Below are 23944 nucleotides of genomic sequence, written 5' to 3' on the forward strand. Positions count from 1 at the left end.
GTGGGCGCGGGGGACAGCTTCTACATGCTGGCCGTAGGCGGCGGCCGCCGGTCACCACAGGCCGGGGGCTGGCGGAGTCCCCGTGTGGAGAGCACATTTCCTTCCTACATGTCCGTCTTCCTGAGGTGTCCTCGTGTGACTGACCAGGACAAGGGGGCTCTCTAGGGCCTCTTACAAGGGCACTAATCCCATTCGCAAGCATCCTGAGGACCTGACCACCCCCAAAGGCCCTGCTTCCTCACACCGTCACTTGGGGAGAAGTTAGAACCGTGAGTTTGGGGGACACGGACTTCTGTCCGTAGCACAAGACTGTCATGAAGGCAATGTCAGGGGAAGGGACGGAGAAGACCCTGGAGCGTGCTGCGTGCCAGGATCGCTGGGAGCAGGGCTTGAGGACCAGGGGGCTGGTTGTGGGAAGGTCCAGTGCACCATGGGAGTGGGCAAAAGCCGAGGACCCGTGCCCACAGCAGCCCCCGCCTCTGCCCCGGCCCCACATGTCCACGCTCTGGTGCACAACAGGGCTGGACGGAGTATGACCGGGTTTGCGGATCTCTGGAGCCTGCTGCTCACTGCGTGAGTAGTTCGAACCACAGTCTGTCTGGGCTGCATGCCCGCGGCCCGTCTGGCCTGGAGAGGAGCAGGGACTCCGCGGAGGGAGCCTGGTCGGGAGGGCCTGGGGAGACGGCCGCGTCTGGGGGAAGAGCGGGCTGCAAGGAGGCAGCCGAGGAGCGGGGAGAGGGCGCAAATACACTCAGGGCATGAACTTGGCCAACCATTCTCCCAGCCGGAATTTTTAAAGAAGCAATTCCTTTAGAAAGCCAAGAAAAGTCTAAACCATACACCCTGACGGTAACTGAAGAGATTTCACTTGTCTTGTGCAGGGGAGGGAGGGGTGAGCCCACGGCTGGCCACTCTGGTGCTCGTGGACTCTGCCTCTGCCAGGCCTGGAAGCTCTCTCCGAGTGTCTCTGTCTTTGCTCTGGCCCCACAGGTTTCCGGTCGTTCCCACACGGCAGCCCTCTGGCCACATCCCTGCCTTCGGATTATGTCCGGGTACGATGTGCTTCGAGTCCGACCACAGCACTCTGTGGCCGGACCCTCGTTCCCGTCCTGCCACCGTGCCCAGGCTTCTGTGCCCACCTGCCAGCCCGTGGTGGTCTCCATACAGCCGGACGAGCCTTTGCAAACAGACTGGGGACCGTGCTACGAGCCACTACAGCAAAGGCCACAGAGGCCCGGCCCGGCCAGCCCCAGTGCGAGCTCAGCCCTGTCTCCTCCGGCTGCCACTCTGGCTCACTCCACCAGGCTCTGCCACAGCTCCTTCGAGACTGAGAGTGTAAAACTTAGCAAGGTGACAGATGGTCTTTGCTCACAGAGCAGGACGCAGGCTGTCCCCAGAGGCCAGCAGCAGGGAGGGAGAGCCGAGGGACAGATGGACAGCATCCGGACAAGTTTGGGCACGTCGGGTCCTGGGAGTGCCGTGCGTTCCCTTCGAGTGTGTGGTCGGCCCACAACGGTCGGAAGGATAAGGAGGACAAGCCCATGGGGCCTCAGACTTCAATGTAGGTAAGGCCTGGCCTATCCCCTGTGCTCTGGAAACCTCCGAAGTGCAGCCCAGCTAAGCGTTCTCTGGGTTCCAGGGGCTTTGGCTCTGACTGCACTCACAGCTTGACCGTAATAGATTAAATTCCTAAAGTAGAACTGAGAATATTCGCAATTAGCCAGCTAAAGAGAGAAAGCAAAGACAATGCAATGATGTGTTGCTTGACACGTAGTCATAGCAGAATGTTAGGCTGTAACCTCGTTTTTCCTGACTTACAGTGGTATGCAGAAAAAGGCTACATCTGGAGTAAGAAAACATGACAGTTTTGCCGCGACACACCAAAACCTTCCAGTTTTAACAATGGAAGCTGGTAAAGCATTTTGCATTCTGACATCAAAGGAACGGTGACGGGCTCCACGAATTCTTGTGCACAATTAATATGTGCGTCTCATTTCACCCGTAAAAACGTGCTTAGCTGTAAACAAACCGCCCCGGAAATTGGACCAAACACCAAACCCATGGCCTGGACAGCCCAGCAAATGACGGCATCGCAGTAAATCAAAGCCCTGCAGACGTCGGACAGAAGGACATTTCGCTTCACATCCTCACTGAGGCGTAAACTGTGTTCCCGAGAACGCAGCACACACAATGGACGCCCAGCAGCTTTTGTGCACTCACGGGCCATCAGCACCAGCTCACTTTAGAAGCTTCTCTGCAGCCCCCAGCGGGACCGGGGCCTATTAGCTGCCCACCACCCGCCCTCCCCATCCCGGCCCCAGGCAAGCCCTAATCTCCTCGCTGTTTCCAGAGAGGCTCGGGTTCTGGACGATTCACAGAAGTGGAATCAGACAGCACGTGGTCTGAGAAAGATTCCCGTTCAGTGTGATTAACCACATGCCCATAATAAGAATCTATTCTACTACACCTTCCTCTGCTATCCCCACGAGAAAGCAGCCCCATGAGACCTTGTCCAGGCGACCAAACAGGGGTCTTTCGTTGCTCTCGTGTCTCGAGCATTTCTGGGCCCACGTGATGCTTCACAACTGCCGGGTCAGGCCACTGTCACAAACTGAGCGAGGACGCAGGCGTCACTGCCTCGCTCATCCACGGTGTTGGAACCCCCGGTGGGCTCTGTGATTTCTGAGCCGTACCCGACCCAAGAACCCGCCTTCCAGAGGCTGGCACACAACTCGATGTAGCGTGCACGCTCGCCCGTGCACACGTCAGGGTCGTGGCTGTACCGCACGGGACCCTGTAAGGGGCTGCCCTCCGTGGGACTTCTGCAATGGTCTTGTTTCAAAGACACCTTGTCTCTTGTAATACATACAGAATAAAGTCCAGGCACGTTTAACCAATCTTGCAGAAAAAAATCAAGAAAATCACGTTTTCCAAAAGAAAGTCATGTTTTCTGACCAGTTCATAATTTTCATTTGTTTTGACCTAATCAGCAACCTTCGAGGCGTGCAGACATGCCCCTCCCTTCACCTGTCAAGCCCACTGAAGCCCTCCAGTGTAACAACTGTAACAGTTCCCGCGGACGGCCCAGCGCTCTGTTCCCCAGCGGGACGGCCACGAGGTGTCGTCCACACGGATCCCTGAGACGTCCTGTAACCTGCTGCGGCGGCTCCCACCGCCGTTCTCTCTCCAGACCCAACCCCTCCACATCCTACTTCTGATCCAGTGAGAAAGAAATAGACCGACTCGTCACGCATCCAATTTGAAGAAGTTTTTAAAAAGAAATGATTTATACCATCTCACTGAAAACATCGCGACGTCTGTTGAATCGGATTAAGGCACCAAATCAACCAGTGAATTAAGCAGATCCTAACGGTGGGGCGTCCTACTGTCCTCTGCTTTGTCCGTGTGTCTCTGTCATCCTGCAGAGCACAGAGCGCTTGCCCAGCTGCCGGGGTCCCTTCTGGGGGCCGGTCCGGGCCCGCCTGGTGTTTCGCCTCGGGGAGGGAGAGCGAAGCGTGTTCTTTGCGTTTTCACACAGCTCCCGCCCTGCGGTCGGCTGAGCCAAAGCAGGCTTCCCTTGGTCCTAATACCTGCACATGACGCCAATGCCCCTTTCCCAGTGGCCGTTTTTGGGTGAGGGGAGACTTGTTTGCTTTTTGATACTTATAAAAAGATGATAGCCCCACCCTAAAATTACTGTCTTTTTACCAGGCGCTAATCTAAACGCTTAACACGTGGGCTGTCAGTAACCTGTCCTGACAGCATGGTGGCAGGCGCCTCTGTCCCCACCCAGCAGGTGAGGAGGCCAGGCTTCAGGAGGCCGGTCAGCAGGTGGCCGACGCCAGCGACACCGCGAGGTGGGGACGCTGGCACTGAGCCCGCGTCGTCTCCTCTTCGCCCTTCTGTCCGAGCACGAATTCTTCTGGTGAGGGAAGAGGACCTTCCGTTTTTAACAAATGTTTTAGGCGCGATTAGGTGACACAGTCAGTTAGGCATCGGACTCGTGGTTTTGGGTCAGGTCATGATCTCGGGGTTGTGGGACGCAGCCCTGCGCGAGGCTCCACGATCAGCGTGGAGTCTGCTGGAGACTCTCCCTCTGCCCCCCACTTGAGCTCTCTCTCTCTCTAAAATAAATAATCTTTGAAAAATATTTAAAGTTTTATCCTTCCCCCCTTTAAAAGAAAAACAGTAATGAGTGCTTTTGGGGGTTGAATTTTGTGTTTCTTTGTCATCGAGAGCAGGACCTTCCCAGGCAGGTTCGTAATGTCAGCAGCACGTTTTGCAAAGCTTCTCGTGAGTGAGACGCTGCTGGGCGTGACACTTGGATATCGCTTCCTGCCCTTCCAGAGGGCGTCTGTGTTCAGGTCCCCCCGATGCCACCATGGGGGGCCAAGTGGAGGCTCAGAGCTGCATCGCCGCGTGCCCAAAATGTCAGCTTTCAGCCCAGAGAAGAGGCACAGACACGTGCTGTCAGAATGGGCATCTCTGTGCCCGTGGTCGAGCGACAGCCGGCATGCTCTGTGTCAGCCTAAACTCAGACTTTCATAATGTGGAGATTTCATGGAAATCGCCTTCAGCATAATAAGTACAAGTAATTTATCTGATAAAAGAATGTCAACAGCAAGTGTGTATAATTTGTGTGGTGACAAATTGTACCTGTCCTTCCCAGGAAGAAAGGGATACTGCTGTGCACGGGGAGGACGGGGCAGGGTCAAGGACGGGCGCTTGCATTTAAGACGCAGCTCTCGGAAGCGCATGTGATGCTTTCAGAGGGTCGATGCAAATTATAGCTAATAAAGTTATTATAAATAATTACTACCTCTCCTCTCCTCTCCCGTGTGATCAGGGACTTTGGAGTGCAGAGCAGGCAGCTACGGATGAGAGATGCCTTTAGTTCTGACTTGGGGGCATCTCGTGTGGTACCCCTCGTCTTCACCGAAGTCACAGATCCACTTTCAAAGACGCGTGACATCTTAGGAGACCGGAGGTCCCTGGGACTCGGAGATTCAGCTAGGAAGGGTGGAAGGGTAGGACACAGCCTTTGGTGTGTCCTCAGGACCCGCACACACCAGCTCACAGGCTGGAATGTCCCAGGAGGCAGAGAGATGGCACCTGCTTCCGTAGGACAATGGCTGGAGAGCGGCAGAAGCATCACAGGAGGGGAAATGAGCAGCCCGTAGTACCGTGGGCACAGTACCCCGTAAAGAGATGGGACAGCCATTCACTCCGACAGTGTTTGCTGAGAGACACCCTTGTGCCCACACTGAGCCAAGGGGTGGGGAGTGCCTTGACATTCTCCAGCCCCTTGTGGCTGCGGTCAAGGCCAGGTGGAAAAATGACAGAGGGCCTGAGAAGTGCGGTGCTGACCCCGGGATTCAGAGGAGCCAGAGGGGGAGCCCCCAGATCAGACCAGCCAACGGCCAGGGGGAAGTCTTGTCCAAGCCTGAATCTTGAAAACCACAACCAGATGCCCAGTACAAAGCCAGCTCTGAGAATGCGGATGGGGTTTGTCAGAACGGGACATTCATCCCCAAATAGCTCTCATCACCCAGCGGGTAATGTTCCCGCCGGGCCGGCTGTGGCAAGGCAGCGGGCTTTCAGCACAAAGTGGGGGTCTGATGCGTTCCCTCGGCCAGACGAGGGGAGCCTGGAGCAGGACACAGAGAACAGAGCGGGGCTGCCAGCAGGGGTGATGGTGGGGGGGGGGCGATCAAGCGTACAAACTTCCAGGGGCCAAATGAATGAGTCACGGGGATGAAAAGTACAGCAAAGGGAGTGCCATCAATAATAGCATTGTAATTAGCATTTCACAGTAAAAGGTAAGTCCTGTATAGGGGCGGGGAATCCCTGTGCTGTACACCTGGAACGAACGTAACATGGTGTGTTCACTCTACTGCAGGCACAAAAACATTTTATTGAAAATAAATTAAAAAAGAAAATATTCTACACAATACTGGTGGGCTGCCCAGTTTGTGATAAGCATACTCTGTATGGGTAACTTCTCGTTAAGAATTTAAGGAATTATGGGGCACCTGAGTGGCTCAGTGGGTTAAAGCCTCTGCCTTCAGCTCAGGTCACGATCCTGGGGTCTTGGGATCGAGCCCCGCATCGGGCTCTCTGCTCAGCGGGGAGCCTTCTTCCTCCTCTCTCTCTGCCTGCCTCTCTGCCTACTGTGATCTCTGTCTGTCAAATACATAAAAAAAATCTTAAGAAAAAAAAAAAGAATTTAAGGAATTAGCTTCATGTGCCTGAAACGGTAGAGACAAGAAGGAATTTCCAGACAAGAATGTGTTTCTTCTGGAGTTCCCGTGTGTGTTATCGAGACTATGGTATTGTGTTTGGAAGAGGTTCACCAATGTTAAAATTCCAGGTGGGCAGTCCTTGTTGGGCACACAGCTGTTGCTATAGGACAGCTGAGTGGACCCCGAACCCCAAGTGACCCTAATGGGACCCCAAAGCATTCACTTGGGGTCCATTTATTTCTTAGGCAATCCTTTGAAACTCTCGGTGAGAAGCTATTCATGACATTTTTCCCATTTTGATGGAATAGTTGAAATGTCCACGGTTCATTCGAATAGTAATTGAATGCACGGTTTAAAGAAGACCAGGACTCTTCTAGACACATCTGTCCCCACGCACCACAGCTGATCCTGCACAAGACAGAGCTCCGCGGCAAGGGCGTGGGCTGCCAGGGCGCAGCTGGAGTCGTGTGTGCCCTGGGAGTGCCGTGTGTGCACACACTCATTCGCACACTGGCACACATGCTCACGTGCACACATTTTGTGGTTCACTCAAAATTCTTCTTTCAGCAAATGAAACGCCGGAACGAATTCTGCACAAAATACAGTTTTTAAAATTAAGAGCTTGCTGTAATTAATGTGAGTGCATCGCGCAGTAAGATGAATGAAAACCTTATTGTGTTACAGTCACATTTTCTCCCTTTATGACAGATCCAGGCTTCACACGTCACGAGGGCAGTTAGCCTTTCAAGGGGTGACATGTGGTGTTGGAAGTCTCGTACCTTGCTCCGTGCTGGGATGTTGTGAATTTGGACGCGGGGTAGAGACGGTGGAGGGAAGGTACCCCCTGAAAGCCTCATGCCTCTACGCCACAGCTGCTGTGAGAGGAGGACACGCGTGGGGCAGAGCCCTGGAGAACAAAACAAAGAAAGTGTCAGTAGGACATAACGAGAGCTAAAACGGGTCTCTCATGTTGCAGTCAAAGGCCGCGTTTCACAAGACTCACCTTTCATGGCACTTTTTCTAAAACTACTGTGGCTTGCAATAGCAGTCTTCAAACGTTTGTGCCCAGTGACTCCCGTAAAAGAACTTTGGAGAAGGATGGATGCCTTCGCTCGGATTGTACGGATAGCTAAACGTTTTCCCTCTAACTGGGAATAGTTACACTGTAAATGGGAATAGTTAGAAATGAGGCATTTTTAGCCTGTTCCATTTAGATTTAAAAATGGAACTGTGACATCACCTCCTTGTAGAAGGTTTTCTTTGTTTAGTTGTTTATGTGGAGAGCACGACGGGCAGGGAAGAGCTGCGGGGAGAGAGAATCTCGAGCAGGCTCTGCACTGAGCAGAGCCGGACGTGGGGCTCCATCCCATGACCGCGAGACCACGACTTGAGCTGAAATCAAGAGTCAGACACTCAGTGCACTAAGCCAGACCAGTGCCCGTGACATCACTTTTTGTACTGAATGACATTTAAATTCCATGATATGATACCCACTGTCAACCATTTAAAAAATAATTAAGCTCTTCTTTGACATTTGAAAATCCATCTTTTTGCGCAAGTACCCTTTTCCAAAAAACTTTCACCGAGAAGTTTTTATTGGCCTTTTGGATAGAAATGGGAATTTATCTGCCAGGGAGGTTGATCCCATCACACACCTGCTGGGACCAGCACGTGGCCTCCTCTTCGCTGAGTCTGTGTTTGGCCCCCGTGGTGCTGCGGGTCCTGGCTTCCCACCTATGATGCCGAAACAGGCACACGCAGCACGGCGCAGGCCTCCAGGCTGCACCTACCAGGGCCTGGGTCGCATTCGCCTGCAGACCGGTGTGCTCCTGGATCCCAAAGCCAAAGTTTCCAGCATCGGAGAAGTTACTTTTTTCTTGACTCATACTCCTGCACCCTTAGGCCTTTCTCTGCATTTCCTTTGCCCTGGGCCGGCAGACAATCTTTTCATTTCTCTGCCAAGGATCTGACTGCCTATCTACCTCTGGAGAACACCGGGGTCTGGCCTCCAGCCTGGCTCAGTCCTTCTCTATCGTCCCCCCATGAGCGTGGAGGCAGAGCTTGTGGACGTGACGGTCCCACGCATGGTTCCCCTTTCCATCTAGATGCTGTGCCGCGGCGGGGACAGGAAGAGCTAAAGCGTAGTTTTTGACGAGGTCAAGTAAGTCTCATGTGGATACATGTGCTTGTGCCAAAATTCTACAAACTTATGAGTCAAGAGGAAGATCGTGGAGGAAAATACAATGAGTAAGACCCAAGATGGCCTCAGAGCTTTTCAGGACCAGAAATCAGAGATGTTGGGCTCAGGTGCTGAGTTAGACACAAACGTCGTTGACATCCTGAGGACAATACACTATGCCCCGTGATGTTCTATTTTCTTCTGGACGGAAACTATTTGCTTCTCTACCAGCAAAAACCTTCACGCTAGCAAGTAATTTCACAAAGCTGGGGACTCTACTAAACAGCACATAGTCAGCTGAATGACATTCTCTCCGGGTGGCCTGCACCCTTGCAAGAGAAGAAATGACACGCCAGCCTGCTTCCGCCGTGTGTCCAAGCTTGGGCGGTCAGCCTTCTCTTCCTGAAGCTCACCTGGCAACTCTAGTCTAGAGGCTACACACGGCCTCTGGAGCCTGGGTTCGAGCTCTGGCTGTGACCCAGGGCAGCTGCGGATCGATGCTGTCTCGGGGTCTGCATCTGCCGAGGTGAGGGACACTCACAGACGCGTGACGGTGGCCAGTGATTGCGTGGTCTAGATCGCCTGTCCCTGCCACTTTCCGCTTCTCTGTGGCATGCCTCTTAGACCTCAGGCATGTGTTTGGATTTGGTTTGTCGTCCCGACGGACGTGACTCCTCCTTGGCGTACTCGGTCTGCTGGCATTCGCTCGCTGCGCACAAACCGGTGGAACTCTGTCATCTTATTTGTTCCCTCTTTCCCCACCGTTCTTTCCTCTTTAAAGTCCTTCCATGCCTTCCTAAAGATCAATCAGGTATTCTCGGTCACTCCACCCCCCTCTATTAACTGGTAATTACGCCTTCCTTCTGGGACTGCTCTAGGGCAGCGCTGTCCCCGCTGTCCCCGTAGAAACATCCCCGCCTGTGCTGCCGGTGCACGCCCCTGCCGTCCCCAGGTATTAGCAAGGCCATGCACCCCTGTAATGGGTTGGCAAGCCTGCCCTGTAAAGGGCCACACAGGCCTTGTGGTCATGCGCCCTTTGTAAGGTCTCCTCAACTCCACTGTGCCGCTGGGAAGCCCCCATAGGTAATCCGACGGGAAGTGTGGTTATAGCTAAACAAACAGGCGACAGGTAGATTCTACCTGTGAGCCGTGTGCTGACCCCGGCTCTGTAGCCTCCGTGCCTCCGGGTGGGGATCAGGGTGGGGGGGTGATCCGGCTCCTGGGCTCAGCCTTTCCCTTCCTGTCCCTCGGAGCCCAGAGGTGCTCGTGGTTTTTCGTCTGTCAGCAGGAGCCCCGTGAACTGCTTTGGCTTCTTTATTCCTACCCACACCTCTGTAAACAGTCCCTCAGCTGAGCTCTCCAGCTGAACAGCACAGCCGCCCCGAGCTCCCGCCAGGATCCGCCCAGAACTTCAGCTGACATCACGCACGTGTCCCACGGTGGCCCAAGTCACAGCAGAGAGTCTGCGTAAGAGAAATAACGGCCATGTGTTCCTCTTGCAAATAGGAGGTCCCTGTGTCCTTTGATTGTGGTCTCCACAAAGTGGCCTCTTTCAAACCACATAAAAAGCAGCAAAAGTAACAAATGGGAACCAGACAGTTGGGGCAATTACTTAAGAATATTAACTTTTTTTAATAAATAAGTTTTTAAAAATGTTTTTATCTTTTTCATTTACTTTTTTAAAAGATTTATTTATTAGAGAGAGAGCACAAGCAAGGGGAGCAGCAGGCAGAGGGAGAGGGAGAAGCAGGGCCCCACTGAGCAGGGAGCTCGACATGGGGCTCCACCCCAAGAATCTGGGATCATGCCCTGAGCCGAAGGCGGACGCTCACCGGTCTGAGCCCCCCGGGCGTCCAGTAAGTAAGTTTTTACATTGAGAAAGTAATGCATGAAAACATCTAGTCAAGGGGCACCTGGGTGGCTCAGTGGGTTAAGCCTCTGCCTTCGGCTAGGGTCATGATCTCAGGGTCCTGGGATGGAGCCCCGCATCGGGCTCTCTGCTCAGCGGGGAGCCTTCTTCCCCCTCTCTCTCTGCCTACTTGTGATCTCTCTCTGTCAAATAAATAAATAGAATATTTAAAAAACACAAACATCTAGTCAAGAGGAGTCTAGGATCTGGGTTCACGTTGCACACAGCGCTTCCAACACAGAATCACAACGGATTTATAAACTGCGAAAATAAGGAACAAAAGACGCCGCAGAGCTTGAAAACACCAGAGTGACAGGACCAGAAAGCGGCGAGCGGACCCCGCGGCTGGTCCGGAGGCAGGAGGTGGGCCGTGGGAGCGGGCAACGGGCTCGCCCGGGCTCGGGTAAGGCTGTCCTCCGGGGAGTCCACTCGGACGCTAAGAAAACAGGAAACCCTGCGGCCGGCGACTGCCCGGCGCTGTCAGCAGGGCGGGGGCTCGAGTCGGAGGACAGAGACCCCAACTGCAGACCCCGGAGGAATCGCAGCGCGGGCGGCCCTGCACCTGCCGCGCCATCCCCGGGACCCGAAGCCCGGACCTGCTCCCGGGACCCCCGTTCGGCCGCAGGGGAAGCCGCAGCCGCGCAGGGTCCCGCCCCCCGCCGCAGCCTAAACTCCAAGACGCCCGGGGACCCAGCGACCAGCGCGGACCCAGCGCAGGGCACCGGACACTCGCTGCCCTCGCCAAAGTGGAGGCCGCGAGGCGGACGGGGCGAGCGCGAGGAGGCAACTCCCCAAGCCCGAAACACACCCTCCGGCTGCAGAGAAAACCGCCTCCGGGCGCCCTGCGCCCCCCCGCCGCGGGGAGCCCCTCTGAGGTCGCGGCCCTGGCCGCGGGGCTAGGGGTCGGGAGACGTCAGGGTCCGCCAGGCGCGAAGAGGCCGCGCGCCGGGCCCGAGCGTCCTGGCCTCGCGGGTCCGGGCTGGAGGACACGTGGCGACCCGGCGCCTCGCGGGCCCGAGGGGTGACCCCGGGATGCAGCGGGGACCCCGCGCGCGGCGCCTCCGAGCAGTCCGCCGGGCAGCGCCGAGGCCGCGAGCACCGGCCGGGGGGAGGCCGCACACCCGCGTCTCGGAGCCGGCGCTGGGGGCCGCGGACCCGGGAGCGCGGGTGTCCAGGGCGTCCCCGGCCCCGTCGCCGCGCCCCGGCCGCTGCCCGCGGAAGACGGACGCGCCCGTCGCGGGTGCCAGCGGGAGGCGGGTTTCCGGGCGACCGTGCGGGGGAGGCCGGCCGGGCGCGGGTCGGTGCGGGCTCGGACCCTCCGCGGAGCGCGGGCCGGAGACGACGCACGCGGCTGGGGGCGCTGCGGGCCGGACGCCGGCGGCTGCTCGGAGGCCCCTCCCGCGAGCGTCAGTGCGCAGGCGCGGGGAGGCCGACACGGCGGCGGGCGCGGCCCCGCAAGGCCTCCGCCGCACGCGCTCGCGCCCGGGGACGCCGCCGCCGGGAGACAGCCCCGCCGCGCGCGCGCACGCCGCGCGGTGACGCCACCCGGCCCGGGCGCGCTGGGGGCGGAGCCTCGGAGCGCCACCGCCTCCGTTCGCCCCGGCGCCGCGCGGGAACGTCATCGGGCCCGCGCACGGAGCCTCGTAACGCCGCCGCCTTCCGCGCCGTACCTTCGCCGCCCGCTGTCGTCATCAGGCTGCGCCGCGCCGTGACGCCATCGGGCCCCGACGCGCGGCGGCGCCTCAGCCGGGTCGGAGCGGAGCGGAGAGGGCGGGGCGGCCGGAACATGGCGGACCAGATCCCTCTGTACCCGGTGCGCGGCGCGGCGGCCGCGGCCAACCGCAGACGCGCGGCCTACTACAGCGCGGCGGGGCCTGGGCCCGGGGCCGAGCGGCCCAGCAGGTGAGGACGCGCCCACGTCCCTCCGCCCGCGGCGTCCCTGCCCCCGGGGCCCGCAGCCCCGCCGGCGCGTCCGTCCCCGCCCGCAGGCCGCGGCAGCGCTCCCGACGCCGGCCTGGGCTGCGGGGTCCGCTGCGGGCGCCGCCCGCACTCGCCCGCGGTCTGGGCTGCGGGAGCCGCGTCGGGCCGGACGGGCGGGCGGTGGGCGCCCCGCAGACCGCTGCCGCCCGGGCCCCGCGCCGGTCCAGGGCGCCGCGAGCGCGCGGACGCGGACACAGAGCGGGCGGGGAAGCGCGGCTGCGGCGGAGCGAGGGGCCCCCCTGGGCTCGGACTCGCGCGCGACTCGCTTCCCGCGGACACAGAGGGAGGTTTGCGGGGACAGACTTGGAGGAAACGACGTGCCGCCCCGAGCACCCGCGGACGCACCGAACTTCTCCGATCCGCGCGGGAGAGCGCAAGTGCGGGCGCGGGGGCGGGCGCGGCCGCCGGCCTCAAGCCGACTCCCCGCTGAGCGTGGCGCCCCAGGCGGGGCTCGACTCGCCGCCCGAGGTCCGGGAGCCGACGGGCGCCCCCGACGCTGCACGCGGTGCGCCCGAGGAGCCGCGTGGTCAGTGTCCAGCCGTCGCCGAGTCCAGCCCTCCGGTCACCGCGGCCCCTGCCCCGCGCTGCGGGAGAAGCTGTAGCCCCGACGCGGTTCGACCCCGGCGACCTGAGCCCGGTTTCCAGCGCCGTCGTTCCAGCGGGTGGCGACGGGCTGCCGGGGAGCCTGCTGCGGGGCCTGCGCGCCGTGCTCGGCCCCGGGGGCCACGTCCCTTGCCTCCGTCGTGTCACCCCTGGCGGTGCTTGCGTCGGTCGTGCGGGGGGCGTTGGGGACAGCGTTCCTGGGGACAGCGTTCCTGGACCCGGCCCGCGTCGCACAGTCGGTTCGCAGCACCTCTCCGGCGCGTGCCGGGCGCATGTCCCGGACCCCGTGTGCTCGGGGGATCGCGGCCTTCACTGCCCCGCGCTCTCCGTCCGCTCGTCGTCGGCGCTCTGAGATGGCCGCTGCTCGCCGCTGCTCACCTCCGCCCGCCTCCGGCTGCCTCGCGCTCGTCGCGGTCTGTCGCGCGCGGGTTTCGCCCGGGGCGCCTGCCGGCCCCGGGCCTTCATAGAGGTTCGTAGAGGTTGGTTGTTGCTGCGTTAGCGCGCGCTCTCGTTCGCACCTTCGCCGCCGATTCTCGCGCCTCTTTACGCTCCGGAGCCGTCTGCCGCGTTTGGGGTCTCCGTGTCTCTGCAGCGCTGCTGTGTCGCGGGCGCGCGCCGCGGGGCTGTCTTCGTGGTGCAGCGCGGCGTGCACACCTGCTGGCGTCCTGGTCGCCCCCGTCTTCCCCGGTGCTGCAGAGCGCGCGCCGAGCCCCGGCCGCCCCACCTGCGGTCTGGAGCCCCGCGTGCGCCTGCGGAGCTCGGCTGTGCGCACGGCCTGACGCGCGGACCGCGTGCGCGGTTCTCTCCTGCCGTCCAGGCTGGTTTTCTGCGGTCCGTTGTATCTGGAGCGCTCTCCGCGGCCGGTCCTGGGCGCCTTCCGCCTCAGAATGTTTGCACTCCCCGCAGTGCCTGAAGGACGGGTGCGGCGGCCACAGAACGCCGGCTAGCCTGGAGCCGGGGCGCCTGCCCGGCCCGCGTGCTTCCTGCCGCGGCGCTCAGGCCACTGCCCTTGCTGTTTCCCCGCGGTCGTGCGCCATTTCTCTCTGGCAGCTTTCAAGGTTGCATTTGGCTTCCACTTCTACAGGTTTAATTGTGTGTCTTGCTGTGGGTTTCTTTCGGTTTCTCTCCGTTGGAATTTGGTAAGTTTTTCACCTGTTCGGTTTTGTTTCACCGAAGTTAGGGACTTGCTCCAAGGACTCTGGTTTCCACTGTCTTCTCCCTCTCCTGCTGGCACTGGGGCGACACGAATGTTGGCTCTCTTGTTGGCCCCCCCAGTTTCTTTTACCTTGTTGAGATTGTGTGAATTGTCCTGATCTGCCCTTTGTCGTCTTCAGTCTTCTGTTGGTGTCGTGCAGCATCCTTTCCATTATTGTCAGTTGTGTGATTTCTCGTTGTTTTCAGAGGGTTGTAATTGGCTGTTGAAGCATGTGTACGTTCGCCGCTTCAAACGACCGTCACCTAGTTCTAGTAACGCAGTTAATCTCAGTTTTGGTGTCTGTGGATCGTCTTTTCCAGCTCACACTCTGGGTCTTCTGTTCTGGGGAGGACCGATGACTTTTTATTGTATCCTGGACGTTTAGTCTCCTCCGTGTGGAGAATGTGGGTTCCGGTTGCAGCTCTTAATTCAGCAGCCGAGCGCCGTGTTTAGGGTTAGCCTGTGGGTCCTGGCCTCCATCTGTAGGCTGAGTCCCATGACAGTTTAATTTTGTGCTCTGGTTTTTGGTGTGCTTGGTTTCTGTGGTGTCCAGGGACTCTCCCTCATCTCTGCTTCTGCTGCTGAGAGGACGAGGCCAGGGTCTCTTGGGAAGAGGAGGAATGGTCAGTCCACGTGATGGAGACTCTGTTGGGTGGGTGGTGGGTGTGGTTTTGCCCGCTGTGCACGCGCCTGCTGGCTGTTGCCTGTGTCTGGTTCGGGGAGGAGTCTCAGCCCCACTGTGGCCATCCCGATTCCTCTTGTTGATTCCTCCTGCTGCTCTAGGCTCTGGGGGCAGAGGAGGGGAGTTCAGGCCCTGAACAGAAGCTGTTGACTGGACTGGCCGCCTCTGAAGTGGGGCTGTGCTTGCTGGTGCTGCCTGGTTTCCCTCCTGGTGAGAGAGGGCCGTCTCAGGCTCATGGAGACACAGCGGCTTTCTGAGGCTTCTAACCTCTTTTTGTGGCAGGGTTCCGCTGACTGGTGCTGCCCAGGTGCGCCAGTGTCCCGTGATGGCACGGGGAGTCTTCGGTCCGTGGGGAAGGATGCCATTTCCCACAGCACGTGTTGATCTTTCTTTGCTGGTGGTGGTGGATGCTTGCATCCTTCAGGGGAGGAACGATCCTTCTGGGCTGCCTTTTTTTGCTAGGTTGGGAGCTGGGGAATGCCAGGCAGTTGTCTCCGTCCTTCTGTTGGGTGAGGGCAGTGGGACGTCCTGCTACTGTGTAATTTCTCGGGTCCTCGGTCCCAAGCCAGCCCAACCCTCTTCCTCTTAACTGCTGCCTTACCACCTTCCAGAGCGCTCCTTTGCTTGGCTCTTGCTTTGTTTCCAGGCTTATAGGTGGACTTCGGTAAGGAGCAGGGGGCGTTGGATCTGGACTGGAAGTTGCGCTTTGACATTACTTTGTGACGTTTGGTTGTATTTGATCATAGCAACATAGGGTAAAAGGCTCATGAGAAGGCTCTGTGGCTATGTACTCTGCTTATTCCTCTCTCCTTACCTTAGCATCTCACACTAGAGGCACTTATTTTGGATTCTTCTGGCTGTTTCTTCTGGCATTTCAAATCTCCATATTTCAGTGGCTCCGTCAGCATCTAAAATTGCTTTTCTTTTGAAACCTTCCATTATCTCAACCCCACCCAGGATGGAATTCGATGCCCTTGCTGGCTCCCGTAGACCCTGTTCCCCTCAGAGCAGCACTTGACTACATGTTTCTCTTCCATGAATAGAAGGGCAGTGACTGTCAGATTTTACCCCCATACCCAGCCTCATGCGATGACTTGGAAAGTGTTCCCGTCTCTCCTGCTTTCTGGAAGACATCAAATAGAGTTGCTGTTAACTTCTTTCAATGTTTGGTAGAATTTTCCACTGAAACCATGTGGACCTAGAGATTTCTTTTTTGGGTGTTTCAGTTTACAAACTCAGTTGCTTTAATAGTTAACTAGGCTACTCAAATGAGCGGTTTCATTTTGGGTGAGTTGTGATTGTGCCAGTTGAGGAATTGGTCCTTTTCAGGAAAGTTGCTGTATTTACGTGTATAGAGTTCGTGGTAGCCTCTCACTACCTCTCTGATGTTGTTTCATTCGGATGGTGATGGTTGTGCCTTCACTGTTTTATTGGTTAGTCTCACTAGAGGATTGATTTTTTTTTTTTCCCAAAGAGCCATCTTTTATTTTTCTTGTTTTTTCTGTAGTTTTGTTTTCGGTTTTATTAATTACTGTGCTTTATTTTTTCCTTCTTTTTGTCTGCTATTGAGGTTTATTTTTCTCTTTTCAGTCATGTTTCTTATGGTGGGAGTTTAGATTATTGATTGGAGACTTTTCCTCTTTTTTTAACGTAAGCATTTTGTGCTGTAAATTTTCCTCTCAGCACCGATTTATATGTGTCCCTCAAATTTTTGGCATTTGGTTTTAGAGATTCCCCTTCGTCTCGTGGGTCACTTAGGAGTGTGTATGGAAAACCTGCTGTTACTTTGCTGTCACTAATTTCTAGCAAGATTTCTTTGTGGTTAAAGAACATGCTTCATGCTATTTCATTTAATTTGGGTGGTTTGCTTTGTGACCAAGAATATGGCATATTGGTAAGACTTTCAGGGCCCAAAAGAAAATGGATTGTGCTTTCCTTGGGTGAAATGTGCTGAAATGTTGATTAGATCGTGTGGGTTATCTCGGCCGCTTCACCGTCTAGTTGTTCTCTTCGTTGTGGAGGGCGGGTGGTTGGCGTCTCTAACTCTAATTGTGCGTTCGTCTGTGTTTCCTGTTGATTTTATCCACTTTTACTTCACTGGTTTGTCCGTCTGTCATTTGGTGCAGACATATTTGGGTTTGCTCTGTTTTGACGGACCAAAGCTCTTATATTACCTAATTCCCATCTGTCTCTAGTAGTATTTTTGCTCTGGGCTTTACTTTTTCTGACATTAATTTAGCTAGTCATGCTTTTTTCTGATTAATGTTTGTCTGGCATATAATTTTCCATCCTTCTACTTTCAACCTACTTGTATGTGAGGGGAGTTCCTTGTAGTCAGCATATGGTCCGTTACGTTTTGTGTCTTCCGTGCCTGTCTTTGTCTTAGGACTGATGGATTGAGAACATTCACGTTCCGTGTGATGATTGACAAGTTAGGGCTTATATCTGTCGTTTTCCTTTTTGATTGCTGTGTTGTTTCTTTGTTTTCTTCTTCCTGTTTTTCTGTGGGTTACTTGAGCATTTTTAGAATTTCATTTTGATTTACCTAGGGTGTTTTTCCGCTGTATCTCTTTGTATAGATGTTATTTACTGCTAGTTCTGGTATTACATTATATGTATGTGACTCATCGCAGTGTTCTGGGGAGGTGGGATGAGGTGGTGCGGCTTTGTTACTGGCAGATGGGGTGAAGGCTAGGTTCCCTTTGACACCTGGGAGAGGAGGGTGCCCCTTTCCTGCTGGTCTGCAGTCCCCATGGGGCTCTGCTGTTGTCCCCTAGTCTGGGGAGGGAGGCGTGCCTGTTGTAGCCTGTGATCTCCTCCAGTATGACCTGGGGCCTTCATCTCTAGGTTCCCGCGACAGCGGTAGGGATGGCGGGATGGACCGGGCTCTTCTCAGGGGCTCTCTGGTTTGTGCCTCTGGCTTTTCAGGCTGCTGACTCTCTAGAACACAGTTCGGGATAAAGGAGGCCGAAGGAGCACATTGGGACATCACTGTTGTGTGCCCTCTGGGGTCTGAGATCTCTCCTGGTCTGCCTCCTTCTCCTCACCTTTCCCCGTGTCCTCTGCAGGGTTACAGGTGCCCTTACAGCAGGTGCGGCTTGGGGGAGGGAGTCTTGCCCTGGAACTGGCAGGAAGGAGTCATTTACTTTTGTTATGGTTTTGTCTTTACTCTTTTTATTTTAAAGTCAGTCTTACTATTTATTTTTTCACTCACTAGCAAGTAGTTTGGATGCGGGTCTCCCCTGCAGAGTGTAAAACGCGGTGTTCTGGCACACTCACGGATGAGTGTGGCCACCCCCACCGGCGCTGGGTGTCCCAGGGTTTGCTTCGCCTCTGAGAGGCAGGCCTGGCCTGGTGCCCCGCTTCTCGTCACCTCCCCTCATCTCTGTAGGTATGCGTAGGGCAGGAAGATGTCCTTAACAAAGCTGGTTTTAAGGGCATTTTTAACTTGATATATAAGAAAATCTCTCATTTCATACTTCAGAACTGTAAAGTGAATAGATTGAAGTTTTATATCAATATTGCGGCTTTTCTAGTATTTCTGTTTTGGGAAATGTATGTTATAAATTAGAATACAGCTAAAAAATTAGATTAAAAAATAAAAAGTGCAAATGCAGTCTTACAGTTCCAAGAGCAAAAGTTTATATTATGAGGTCTTTTTCCTCCACATTGGCAATGGAAAGCTAATTAGTTGTTAGGAAAACAGCTTTGATACGGGCTTTTCTTGCTTTGTAAGTTTTAAAAGACTTTTTTTTGGACCATGTAAAAATGCCATTTTGTGTTCATAATGTATAAGGAATTGGAATGTATTTTAAAGGTTCTCAGGTTTTCCTTGGAGTGAAATTACTTTCAGTTCATTATAATCATACCAGTTTAGGACACATGTGGTTAAAATATAGTGATCATAAATTGTTACAACTTGTATAAAATTTTTCATCATTGGGTTTTACTTGAAAATTTCAAGGGGACGAATTAGATAGGATTTGAGTGTTGTTGATACATGAGGATGTTCTTGATTTCTTTGGGGGGGTTGGTTTTTTGTAGGGTTTTTTTTTGGAAGTTATTAGGTGAATGAAACGCTGTGTCCCATGCATAGTATTTAATAGTTCAGTAAGAGTGTAATTACTGTAGAAGATTCTTTTTTTTTAGGATTTTATTTATTTATTTGACAGAGATCACAAGTAGGCAGAGAGGCAGGCAGAGAGAGAGGGAGAGGGGGAGAAGCAGGCTCCCCGCTGAGCAGAGAGCCCTATGCGGGACTTGATCCCAGGACCCTGGGATCATGACCTGAGCCGAAGGCAGTGGCTTAACCCACTGAGCCACCCAGGCGCCCCTGTATAAGATTATTTTCTATAAATGAATGTGAGGCATTGATCTTCTTGTATTATGTATAGCTGGGTAAAAGTAAGGTATTTGTGAATTTCTCTTTCCATTTCTGTCTCTTAAATAGTGCCGCTGTCATTGAGATCATCTTCACAGTGGAAAGAAGAATGGCTGACGCTGGACATCATTTGTTTATCCGTGTCTGTTAGTGCCTTTTCTTTGCTTCACGTCGCAGTGTAGCTTTTGGCCCTGCCTAGAGCCATTTGCAGTATTATAATAGTTAAACTTTAGTGTTTGAGAAGAGAGTCATGCTGAGAACAGATGGCTAGTGTCTGATTATCTCTAAAATATTAGTGTGTTTCTTGATAGAGGCAACACAAAATTTTTAATGCTAGTTTTCTCATTCTGAGTGTCTATACACAATTTTCTCTAAATCTTAAAAATTGTACAAGTATGATGATGATCTAAAAAATACCTTGCCTGTTGTAAAAGACCAAACTTCTGTTTTTCTGTGATGATTCACAACTGTAAAGGTTTTTTCAAGTACCAATGGCTCTTCCTTTTTTTTCCTTTAAGATTTTGTTTATTTATTTGAGAGAGAGAGAGAGAGGGCGCATAAGCAGGGGAAATGGCAGAGGGAGAGGGAGAAGCAGACTCCTGCTGAGCAGGGAGCCCAGTGTGGGGCTCCATCCCAGGATCCTGGGACCATGACCTGAGCTGAAGGCAGACGCTAAACCAACGGAGCCACCCAGGCGCCCCTCCTGAATGGGTCCTAAGATAGCATTCATCCAAGTGCTCAGGCCCAGGACTCCTTAGAGCCAGAGACATATTTTTAAGGATCTGTAGTTCACTTGAGCTTATGAAATTCTTCAAACCTGCCAGCACGGGCGTGTTCACTGCGTCTTCTACAACAGACAGTATTAGCGCGAAGATGGATTTGGTGATCGTGAGCGTCACAGCTTCAGGAAACTGGATTGTGTGTCCTGAGCTAACTGGCCACTGAGCTTTTGATTTCTGGATTGGCATTTACGTAATATTAGATATGGTACCACTAACTCTAATTTAGAAGCTTGTTTGTTTTATGTGTAGTGTTGGTGTGATTTCTTACGTCAGGAGATTGGTGTTGAGGCTTGTTAGGGAGCGTCGCGGAAGAGGAGTCCGCAGCTCCGAGGTTACTGCGTACAGAGTTCAGGCGGGTGGCCGGCGTCTCTGGGCACGAGGACTGACTGGCCCTTGCCTTTCTTGCTTGTTTTCATTGCTAAGGTCAAGGTGTGCTTTTCAGGCAAGGCTCTTTTGTTCCTTTTTTAACAGTTCTTCTGCTGTTCATCTCCTCTGCTGGTGTCGGAGGGGCAGAGTCCCAACTTCCCCCGATATGGTTCTGCTGCTTGTTAATGACTCATCAGTGACACACGTGAACTTGGAAGCTGTGTTTGGTGAAGGAAACATACACATTTCCTTATAGCACTTTGTTTCTTTGTTTCTCTGCTTTATTAACGTGCAGGCAAAGGGGGCAGGGCTTATTTTTCTTAAAGAAGGCTTAAGCACGAGGCGTATTTTAAATGGTTTCTCCCTTTACCATCAGAAATGCTTCTCCTAGGGGCGCCTGGGTGGCTCAGTGGGTTAAGCCGCTGCCTTCGGCTCAGGTCATGATCTCAGGGTCCTGGGATCGAGTCCCACATCGGGCTCTCTGCTCAGCAGGGAGCCTGCTTCCCTCTCTCTCTCTCTGCCTGCCTCTCTGCCTACTTGTGACCTCTCTCTGCCAAATAAATAAACAAAATCTTTAAAAAAAAAAAAAAAAAAAAAAAAAAGAAATGCTTCTCCTCAAAACGGAAACAATAAGGCTGTTCCATACTGAATGTGAGTTTAAGCGACTTATTGTACTGACCTACTTTTGCTTTTACTTAGATACATGTAAATTACGCACCTCCCGGTACTTGAGTGTTTTGTTGAAAGTTCCCAGTTTTTCCAAACCTTTGGCGGCAGCTGAGAGAGCTGTCTCCGTTTCTTCGTGTGGCAGTACTCTCGGGTTTGGTATCATCTGTTCTGTCGTCTTTGTTCACATTGTTTTTACTCGTTTTAAAAATATGTTTCCAGAATTATACTTAATTGCTGGAAACGTTGATTTTTCTTGAGTGACAAACCAATTAAGTGTGTATGACACTAGGCAACAAAGACACTTAAGATTTTCTGCTTATCCTGTCTCTGAAAAAATCCATTATTCATCATCTTATTGTTTTTAAATACTGAGGTAAAATTTTCAATACAATAGGAAAATTGCTTTGGAAATGGAATAAATTGCTTGCCAGTTCAAAGGCTCCATCTCTGAAGTGGAGGTTACTAAACATGATGTTGGTTATGTTCATTATCTTTCAGACTCTTTGTACTACTTTTCTAGTGTTAAACTTGATACGATTGTGACTTTTGCTGAAAGGCAACACAATCGCTCCAAGAACTTACTGAAAAAGAGTGAAAATCTCATTCCGTGCACTATATTATAACATGTTTAAGTGCACTCTGAATTTTAATTGCATTTTGTATACATATTCATTTCTGGTTGACGATTTTAAAAGAAGTGAGCTGATGCAGAGAATACGAAAAAAGGAATCTTTCTGAGGAAACCTGTTAACTCGGTTTTAGGCCCACCGCCTCACGGATGAGAGGAGCTTTTGCCGGAGCCTCTTAAGATGATGGTTCTCTTGTGGGGATGTTGTATGGTCTTGTGGAGGGTGACTGGAGTGAGGTGGCCCTTGGGGCTGGTGGCGGTGGTGGGGACAGGTGCTGCCTCTCCGGGCTCCTCGAAGTGACTCTCCCTCTGCCTACTACTGTCAGCGACGGTGTGGTGCTCGGACACGGGTGACCCGGTCTAGTCACTGATACCGAAGTCTTCCGTGCTTTTTGGGTGGACTTTTATTTTTTTACTTTTTATTTTTTTTAAGATTTTTATTTATTTATTTGACAGAGATCACAAGCAGGCAGAGAGGCAGGCAGAGAGAGAGGGGGAAGCAGGCTCCCCGCTGAGCAGAGACCCCGATGCAGGGACTCGATCCCAGGACCCTGAGATCATGACCTGAGCTGAAGGCAGAGGCTTTAACCCACTGAGCCCCCCAGGCGCCCCTTGGGTGGACTTTTAAGCAACACAGCACAGTAACGGTCATCTTTGTGGATCAGTCTTGTATACATTTTTCATGTTCTCAGATATTCCTGTTGTCATGGGATAATTAGAGCCTGTGCCTTAAAATTTATTCCCATTACAAAAAAGAGGGCCTTTGATGCACTGTCACAAACTGTCCTCCAGAAAAGTTGTTCATGCTCTTACCAGCCATTAAGAGTGCCTCCTTATCCAAAACCTGCCACTGACTTCCCCTTCCAGCGAGAGTTAAAGGGAGACTCCTCCCGCTGGCCGGCCGGCCCGCCCCCCGGACTCTCCCCTGCCTGCCTCACCCCAGCAAGCAGCATCCACCGGCCTCCCGGGCCCTGGCCGCGCCGGCCGCCCAGCTTTCTCTCCAGTCCTGGGCCTTCTGCAGCCCCGTCCAGGCCTCGCGCAGCCCTCCGTGCTCGGCTCCTGTCATGCTCGTGTCTCCTGCCGCGACTTGCTTCCTTCTGGCCCTCACGCCTCCTTTATGACGGTCTTCCTGGCGCTCCTCCCTCTGCAGAGGAGCCCGCCCGCGGGGCTACCCGCGGTCCTCAGGACCGGGCCCGCCCCAAGCATCCCGGCAGGGGTGTGGGTTCCCAGGGCGGCCGCAGGAGATCTCTGCACACCGCCGTCTGTCCCGTTTCTGAACTGTCCTTGCTCGTCTGTCAGAGCGTCCGCCTGTTTGCTTTTTATTTACGAGGAATGGTTTTATGTCTGTGCTGCACTGTGTCCCCCAGTTTGTCGTTTGCTCTCAACTTTTCTACTGGGACCATGCAGACTCCAGGCCCCTGGGGTGCCTGGGGAGGGCGCCCCGGGCCGCAGCCCCCTTCTCCGGGCCTCGCAGTGCAGGAGGCCTTCAGGAGTTTTCTCCTTTGGGGTTTGGGCTCCCCAAGGGATCACACTCTTGCCTGAACGTGCCTGGTGGCGCAGATCTGGCTTTTCCAGGGTAACCGCACGGACTGCAGGGCCTGATCTGTGGCAGCTGGCAGGAGGATGAGGGGAAGGGTCCTTGGGGCGTGTTCAGGCAGACTGTTGGGGTAGAAACCGGCTTGCAGTGTTGGAGATGTGGATAAAGATGAGGAAATAGCCATCTACCAGGAGTTATGTGGCTGCTGGGGAGCCGGATATCAGCAATATTTACAGAAATCAGTCCTTTGTAAAAAGATTCTACCAGACACACATATAATTCACCGTCTTAGCCGCGTCTCCCCGAGTGAGCGGTGCAGGGCGGTGAGCGCTGTCCTGCCCTTGTGCCGCTGTCCCCATGGCCCGCCGCAGGCCTCCTGCCTCTTCCCCAGCCCGAGCTCCCCACCTGTGAAACGCTTCGCCAGCGCCCTCCACCCCCCCCCCACCTCCGCCAGGTCCCCATACGTAGCCTCTCTGTACCTCCGTGTCTGTGGCGTTGACTGTCGTCCCCTGGCGGAAGTGGAGCCCTTCGAGCCGTCTCCCTGGGCCCGGTTCACTTGGCTGCGCCCCGCGTCCTCACGCTGCCGGCCTGGGCACCCGCCACGGTCCCTCCTCTTTGTTTTGTTTTTTAAAGATTTTTTAATTTATGTTTTTGACAGACAGAGATCACAGTAGGCAGAGAGGCAGGCAGAGAGAGAGGAGGAAGCAGGCTCCCTGCTGAGCAGAGATCCCAGGATGCTGAGATCATGACCTGAGCCAGAGAGAGGCTTTAACCCTTGAGCCACCCAGGTG

At 54.3% G+C, this 23944-nt stretch overlaps 1 protein-coding gene across 5 annotated transcripts in view; it reads left to right on the forward strand.

Moving 5' to 3' along the window:
• The first annotated feature begins 12063 nt into the window (after window positions 1-12063).
• ATP9B (ATPase phospholipid transporting 9B (putative)) overlaps window positions 12064-23944 on the forward strand; it is a 221155-nt gene continuing 209274 nt past the window's right edge. For all 5 annotated transcript variants that reach the window (XM_046025851.1, XM_046025854.1, XM_046025852.1 and 2 more), the window contains exon 1: window positions 12064-12232. In XM_046025851.1, the coding sequence (XP_045881807.1) occupies window positions 12117-12232 (116 nt within the window). In that variant the 5' untranslated portion in view covers window positions 12064-12116. The remainder of the gene's footprint in view (window positions 12233-23944) is intronic.

The sequence above is a fragment of the Meles meles genome, chromosome 12 (assembly GCF_922984935.1).
Source record: "Meles meles chromosome 12, mMelMel3.1 paternal haplotype, whole genome shotgun sequence".
Classification (NCBI taxonomy): domain Eukaryota; kingdom Metazoa; phylum Chordata; class Mammalia; order Carnivora; family Mustelidae; genus Meles; species Meles meles.